Source organism: Helianthus annuus, chromosome 5 (assembly GCF_002127325.2).
Source record: "Helianthus annuus cultivar XRQ/B chromosome 5, HanXRQr2.0-SUNRISE, whole genome shotgun sequence".
In the NCBI taxonomy this organism is placed as follows: Eukaryota; Viridiplantae; Streptophyta; class Magnoliopsida; order Asterales; family Asteraceae; genus Helianthus; species Helianthus annuus.
Genome location: NC_035437.2, coordinates 125537501 through 125545659, shown reverse-complemented (window position 1 = coordinate 125545659; position 8159 = coordinate 125537501). Strand labels below are relative to the sequence as shown.

Genomic DNA, 8159 nt, shown 5'->3' with positions numbered 1-8159 from the left:
TCCAACATTAGTACTTAAAAAGGGTTAGTTTTATGCCTTAAATGATGTGTTTTATATGTTGCATTTTACACACATCACCTCCACCGCCACCCCTGACAGCCAGCACCGCTGCCACCACCACCCGCCATCGTTGCCACCCACCACCGTTACCCATCACAACCGTCGACGCCACAACCACCGCCACCAACCACCACCGACGGTCGCCGCAGTCGCCACCCGCCACCACCTTTGACGCCACAACCATCGCCATAACCACCAACCGTCACCGCCACAACCACCACCACCACCACCAACCACCACCGCCAACCACCAGCATCCGCTGTCGCCGCCTCCACCGCCACTCGCTGTCGCTGTCACCACCCACCAACGCCACCTATAACCACCCACAATCACTACCACTGACCAGCACCACTCACCGCTGATTTTATTCCTTTGTTTTTCTTGCCTATCAAACAATACACAATAATAATTTATTCCATTCCCACATAGTAACAAACAAGACATGGGATGGTAATGATCCATTGCTTTCCCTTGTCAATTCCATTCGTCCATTCCATTACCCCATACCAAACAAACAATACGCTTTTTCACCACGTCGGTCATCTAGACAGACACACTCCCAGTAACAAATTAAAACAATAACGGCCGAAAGCGTCGGAAAGGCTCAGGCTATTCACACACCCCCTTGGTCTATTCGCACACCCCAAAACGCCCCCTTTGGCCAAAGCGGGACGCTTTAGGGTAAAGTCAACAGAAAAGGGCTGAGCCTGTCAGTCCTTGTCTGATGACCTCGTACCAAAGCGCCCTACTTTGGGCTGACTTTTATTTTTGGGGGAGAACTTAGGTTTTGGTAGAAAAAAAAAACGGGTTGTTGGTTTGTTGTTTGGTTGTGTTTTTTGTTGAAAAGTTGTAGATTTTTGTTTTATTTTTATAAAACATATATAATTTAAAGTTGATTTAAAGTTGTTTTATTTTTGCAAAACATATATAATTTAAAGTTGTTTTATTTTTACAAAACATATATAATTTAATTGTCAGTATTATATATATATTTTTAAATTTTACACTTTCCTCTTCACATTGTATGAATTAGAAAAGGAAAAACACTACCATAGGTGAACCCTCCCGAAGAAATCACAGGCTGATACATAAAAATACATATAATGAGTTATCGTCTTCAGAATCAAACGAAGATTACAAACACTCAGAAATTCACCAAAATGATATTGAAATTTGTGAGCCTTCAAATTATTTTGGGAAACATGAAAGAAGACCACCTCACGAAACGAGGTTTTATATTCATGGGAAACGAACAAATTTGATCTTGGAAGAGATCGAAGATTTGGGTACAACTTCAAGTCATGAAAATCACTCTGCAGGAGTTGATCATGACGACTGTAATAAAACGAAACATAATCCCAGATTGTCTAGAGAAGCGCTTTTATCACGTGTCATATGTTGGACGAAATATAATTCAACTAGAGGAGTTCTGCCATGTGGACATCGTTGTGTTTACATATAGTGTACAGTGTTCTAATATCAACATATTGCTGCTATCAAGTTTAAGGATGCATTCCATGGTAAACAATGGGCCTGATATTAGGGGAATCATAACTATGATAACAACTACCAAGGCGACAATTATTCAACTATGGTAACAATTACCAAGGAGATAATGGATATTGTAACAACTACCAAGGCGGCAATTATTCAACAGTCATTACTTCTTAATGAACTCGGATTCAGGAAATGATGAGTAATGTAAGGAGAAGCGTCAGAGTCTTACACAAGGACATTCAAGTCCAGCTGCACCGTATTGTGACGATAACGAATGCCAGATACAACCTCCTCCTCCCTCGTGTTGGAAGGGATCGGTATATCGTACGAGGCAGAAATAGTGGTTCCCTCTTAAGAATCTGGAACAACGGACTCCTCAGAGTATTCACTAAAAATGTAGTTGCTAAACCACGACATCGTAGTCACTGAAAAAATGCTCTCCTCAACATAATTTTCACAGTTTAAAACAAAAAACCCAACAGAACCTCAACCTCAATTTTTTGAAATGGATGAAATTTTTTTGAGGATACGAGACAGAACGCATGGCATGCCTCTTAAATGCATGAAATGGGGTCGAAGTGCCGCGCTTTGGCCAAAGCGCGACGCTTAGGGTTCAAACGTTCCACTTTCAGAAAATCGTACAGAATATAACATCACATCAAGTCTCTTCACCCTTTGTTTGCAGAAAGAACCATAAATGTCCCGCTTTGGGGCGCTTCAACATACAAAACAGGGACATCGTACATAGGGGTGTGAATTTTTGACACGACCCGAAAACCCGACACGAACCTAACACGAAATTCGTGGGTTTAGGTTTAGTCTAAACGGGTTCGGGTCAGTTTCAGGTTGAACCCACGAACCTGTTTAGGTTAACGGGTCGGGTTCGGGTCAACCTGGTCGGGTTGGCGGGTTGACCCATTTAACACATTTATACTATATTATATTTTTTACAATATATTTTATGTCACAAAATTAAATGGGGTGTGTATTTTATGCCATAATTATAACTTAATAAGAGAAATTAACATAGATTTTATAATTTAAATATGATATTATTATATACATTTGTGTTTCTTAAGTAAATTTTAATTTTAATATATTAATTTCAGAAAAAAAATTAAAAATTCGGGTTGAACTGGTCGTGTTCGGGTCAACCAACGAAACTTCGGGTCGTGTTCGGGTTCATATGTATGATATGATTTTCGGGTTTGGGTTTATATAAAATTTTCGGATTCAGGTCAAGTTGAACCCGCCAACCTGCAAACACGACCCATTTAACACCCCTAATCGTACACAATCACATCACCGCTTGTCTGGAAAGAAGGCCTAAACGCCCTGCTTTAACCAAAACAAAACGCTTTAAAAGGTGTAAAAATAAGATTTGGGTGTGTGAATATCAAGGTCCACTGGAAATCCCATTCTTTGATATCCACCCTTCAATTAGATTCGAGAAAGCCCCCTCTACAAAACAAAAGAAATCCTTTTTTGTGTTCTAAAAAAATCCCAAATATTGCAAAACCACCGGTGCATCAGGCAGTGAAATCTCATCAGATAATTCCAACCCACGCATAAACATCACATTCCGGTCCTTTTACCCTCGTAAGTTATCGATTTCTTATCTTCTACGCTCTTAGTTATCTATATCAGCTTTTCATCAAACCAATAATAATCAATTCGTACTGAAAATCCTGAATTAGGGTTTTATAATGAAAACACCAACACTTGTTGACTTTAGGGTTTATGTATACCATCGTATTGCTTAGAAACGTCTTGTTGTTGAACCAATTCTGTTTATTGGATGTTTGATGCTATGTGATCATGATATTGTACAAATCATATTATGTCTGTCTACATTTGTTTTGTAAATTAGTGACACTCACTTTTCTGTGACAGGTAAAAGTTACTGGAGTGCATAATATGAAGCCGAATCCTGCTTGGAGTTCGTTAAGAAGCGCGGTTAAGTTTAGAATGTAACCTCAACCACTGTCAACTGAAACATTCCTGTGCTAATCAGTTTATTGTCACTTCCTTTAAGCAACCTCGAGGCATTTTCCCTTCGCCTCAAGAGGCATAAGCCCGAGGCGGAATTAAAAAATAAGTGTAAAAATTATATATCTTATAAAAAAAATAAAATAATTGACACTGAAAGTCTAAAACATCAAAAACACACATAACCCCATGAGGCGCACGTTTTCTTACCGCCTCAACCCTCAGAGGCGTACATAGTATATATACAATCATAAATCCATGAGGCGCCACCTCAGACACGTTTCCTTACCGCCTCGCCTCGAGGTGCACGCCTCAAGAGTTGTTTTAAACTATGCCTTTAAGAAATCAATTTGATATTATTAAAATTGCTTTCTTTTTTGTTATAATATGTAACTAGTTAATCGTTTGAAATGCAGTCCAACCGCTGAAAATCTTGTTCCCATTCGGCTTGACATTGATATAGATGGTCAGAGGTATAGGGATACGTTTACATGGAATCCTTCCGGTAAGGCATCGATGTTGTTTTTGTTTTTCTTGTTTTTTTATATGTGGGTGGTAGTTTACTGATTGGAATTCCCATGAATTACTGCATTCAGAAGAAGCTTATTTTTTATGAGGTTGTGAATGGTTGTGGGTAGTAGTGTAAAACAAACTAAAGAAACATTCCCGAGATTCAATGACGATTTTTTTATTTATTTATTTTTATCAATGGGCTATATTGCTATAAATAAATTGGGGGATTATGAGCATTGTAATGGTTTTTTTTCTCTCATGCTAATTGTGTGTGTATTTGTCGATTAGTTTCAGAACTTTGTCTTGAATTTTTTCCAGCTTGTAATCTACTTTTTTTTTATTATGTCACAGATCCAGATTCAGATATAAGTTTGTTTGCTAAGCGCACAGTGAAAGACCTCAAGCTTCCTCCACCATTTGTAACCCAGATTGCTCAATCCATTCAGGTAAACATTATTCTTGTAGCTAGAAACTTTTATGGATGGTGTTGGATTGCATTTTATCGTGTTGCTATTGAGTATTGTCTTGGCCAATTTATCTGCAAGGATGGTTTGTCAGCATCTTAATTTGTGACACCAACAATCAAGCTTGGAAAACATTCAGTTATATAATAATGGTAGTGTGTTTAAGCAAGCTGAGTGGATGAGAGACAGTCTAGCCCGTTATATCTGAAACGAACACATTAACTAGTCTGATTTTAAGTCAAAAGGGATCTTGTCTTCATTTCAATTGAAAAACATCGTTTAGGAATGTTTATGAAAGTTAGTTTTAGGAAGTTTGTGAATCAATCAGACAGCATTGGCGCAATAGAATAACTATTGACATGAGTTCGATAAACAATGATATAATTTTATGTAGCAAGCTCTGTTATAAGTGCATAAGCTAATAACAATCATTCATTATTGTTTGTAAAGGCTCTACCCTATTATGTTGGTACATCAGACTTACTTTCAGAGCCTTTGTTCATTTTGATGAATAAACCAGCAACTCTACATCAAGACTGCGGTCAATGTAAATTACTATGTGCCTCCTTAACAAATTGATGGTATCAACAATTTGGAGATATGCACTATAAATATCATAGTGCTGATTGTAGTGTGAATTTATTGGATTACAACTGGCCTGACAACTTTAACCAGTTGTGTAAAATATGGGTTTGTTTGGGTAAAATTTGATACATTTTGGGTGTAATTGGGTCACTCCTAAATCACTGAACGTGTCTAAAACTCCAAGTGGGCAACCAAAGAAACATGTATATAGATTGTAACTATATATATATATGTGTATGTGTGTGTGTGTGTACACTTAAGTATTTTATCTCATCCTTTAACATTACACATTCTATTGGTAATTTGTAGATAACATTCAAGTGTGATATTGCTATATGTGTATATTTAAGATTACAGGGTGTTGAAAATAGAACAATGAAGTCGCCGTTAGGAAAGTAATTGGATCAAAATATAATAGTATTAATTTTTGTTCGCTTTTGTCCGCATAATTAGTAAGTAAATGTATGTTGCATATTTATATAAAATGCTTGTGCTTCCACAAAAGCATTCATTAATCTCCGTTTAGTGATATTCTCTGTATTTCAACTAATGCAGTCACAACTTAATGAATTTCGATCATTTGAAAGACAAGATATGCACACCGGTGAAAAAATGGTCCCTATTAAGGTACTTTTCATCTATCACATGACAGCTGGTATTGGTAGTCATCTTCACGTGGCTACATGTCTTTTTTTGTTTATTTATGGATGGTGACTTTTTATTTGATCTCTACCAGCTAGATCTCCGAGTGAATCATACTCTGATAAAAGACCAATTTTTATGGGTATGTTTAGCTATATTCATGCCCTTTTCTGATTCAATTTGCATGATGAGTTGATATTTCTTTTAGTTTATAATATAATATAAGATAGGCTTACTCTGATGCAAACAATGTTTTGAGTTGAATCATTTTCAGGACTTGAATAACTTTGAGAGTGACCCTGAAGAATTCGCAAGAATTTTTTGTGAAGATTTGGGCATTGAAGATCCTGAAGTTGGAGTAAGTTAATTGACATGCAATTCTACTGTTTAAGGACATACCGTTATTATGTTATAAGCTGAAAATTCAGATTAATTTGATTGTCTGAAACCATAGTTGTTAAAAGCCATCGCCTCTTGCGCGTAGGCCCAATTTCCTAGCGTGGCGAGGCAATTGCGCCTTAAGTCAAGGCAATTGCGCTTTAATTCTCCAGGTGATGGTTCATGCGCAGGTTCCGGCGAGATTCCTAGATTCCTGAGAGTTTTTGGCCAAATTCTCTAAATCCTTGCAAGATTCTAGCTAGATTTCTACTTTTATCTAACGAAACTACTTGTCTACACTAATAAACTAGCATTTTATAAATTTTGGTACTAAATAGACGATATTAAATGTTATATAATAGCTTTAGTTTATTTTATTTGAAGAATAGTATTAATTTTCTATTATATAAAAATATTTTATGTTTTTTTTTGTTGTACGCTTTTTTTTCTCAGGCCCGTGCTTTTTTTTGCGCCTTGCGCCTAGGCCCTAGGCGAGGCCTATGCGCCTTGAGTGCGCTTAACGCTTTTAATAACTATGAAACAATTATCTTTTTGAATTTTGATTAAGGGCTCAACTGCTGTTCATATTGTTTCTTTTAATAATTGCAGTTCATGTTCTTACTTCTTAGCGGTCACTTTCTGTATTATTTTCTTTTACTTCATTTTTAATTAATAAAACCTTGTTTCTGCAGCCTGCAGTTGCTTTTGCTATTAGGGAGCAACTTTGTGAGGTTAGTACTATGTTCTATATATGCTGTTAGCTTTCTTGGCAAAATTTATGAAAAACTAAGCTACTATATTATGTACGATTTTATTATTATGTTTTAGATTGCGATCCAGAGTGTAGCTTCAGCAAGGGAAACAAGAGTAAACAAGAAAGGACGCAGGGGGGGCGAGCATTTGCCTCTCAGGTTTGTTTTCCGATGAGGTGTAATGAAAGATGAATGAATATGATTTTTTCGCTAAATATTGATTGTTAATTTCACTATTTTGCCACCTCAGTAAGCCAGGTGGAAATGCATTGGACACGATGAAGTTATTCGGTAACAAGTCAAGTGTCATCAGGTGATTCTAAACTCCCTCGTCTGTGTCCAACAAAATGGATGGGTCAAAACCGGTTGTTTAAAAAAGTAGATTTGGTTTGGTTCAAAATGGGTGCTTTACTATAATGGGCTCGAGTTGAAACGGGTTGATGATTGCGTCACCTTTAACAGACGTGACAATAAGATGTTGAATCCACCTAACCTTGTTGAATGTTGATTTGTGTAGGAAAAGAAGAGAGTGGGACTTATATGAACCCATTGTTGATCTCTTGTCTAATGAGGAAGTTGATGCCTTAGAAGCTAGAGAAGCATGAAAATTAACATGGTTTAGGTGTTTGGTAAGGTTTGGATATGCTTCTAACATAATTGCAATTTGATGCTTAAACTAAACTTATGGTAAATGTTTTACTTTTGTAGTAGTTATATTGTTGTCAATGTATGTGCATTTTGTTGGTTTCTAGCAGGGATGAGGAAATGGTACCGAATATCCCGAACCGATATATTTTCGGTATTGACTTTTGACGTTTTCGGTACCAGGTTTTATCTTCAAATACCGGTATGGTACTGGTACCTGGTATTTTCGGCACCGGTACCAATTTTTGGTACCGGTTGGTACCTAGCTCATCCCTAGATTCTAGGGTTTTCTAGGTCTGCTTATACCAGGTTTGAAAAAGTTGTAGGTGGAGCCCTTAACTACGATTTTGTATAACAAAGAACAAACGAGCCATGTGGGCTGGAGGTAGAGGTGCACAAAAAACTCAGACACCCGGAACTGGACCCAGAACAAAACCTGGAACTGGTTATTTTTGTACCAGGGTATTTTATACTAGTAACCGAGCCCGACTCTACCCGTAGGGTATGGATAGGTATACATTTTGAGCTTCATTATCTGTACCTGAAAATACCCATAACCGGTTATACCCTATACCTGATACAGGTTTTTTTATACCCGATAGAATACCTGAAATTTTAAAGTATATTTTTATGT

At 37.1% G+C, this 8159-nt stretch overlaps 1 protein-coding gene across 1 annotated transcript; it reads left to right on the top strand.

Annotated features, from left to right (window-relative positions):
• The first annotated feature begins 2965 nt into the window (after window positions 1-2965).
• On the top strand, window positions 2966-7606 carry LOC110941222 (chromatin structure-remodeling complex protein BSH). Its single transcript, XM_022182846.2, has 11 exons — window positions 2966-3156; window positions 3451-3527; window positions 3963-4051; window positions 4411-4505; window positions 5664-5735; window positions 5845-5892; window positions 6025-6108; window positions 6821-6859; window positions 6957-7039; window positions 7131-7193; window positions 7398-7606. The coding sequence occupies exons 2-11, from the start codon at window positions 3475-3477 to the stop codon at window positions 7483-7485; spliced, it is 714 nt and encodes a 237-aa protein (XP_022038538.1). The 5' UTR covers window positions 2966-3156; window positions 3451-3474; the 3' UTR covers window positions 7486-7606.
• The last annotated feature ends 553 nt before the right edge of the window (window positions 7607-8159 follow it).

Bases quoted from the DNA above. Each gene is read 5' to 3' on its own strand.
- LOC110941222 (XM_022182846.2), top strand. From the start codon at position 3,475: ATGAAGCCGAATCCTGCTTGGAGTTCGTTAAGAAGCGCGGTTAAGTTT. The intron at 4,506-5,663 runs GTAAACATTATT...CAACTAATGCAG, and splicing joins AGATTGCTCAATCCATTCAG to TCACAACTTAATGAATTTCG. The intron at 6,860-6,956 runs GTTAGTACTATG...ATTATGTTTTAG, and splicing joins TTAGGGAGCAACTTTGTGAG to ATTGCGATCCAGAGTGTAGC.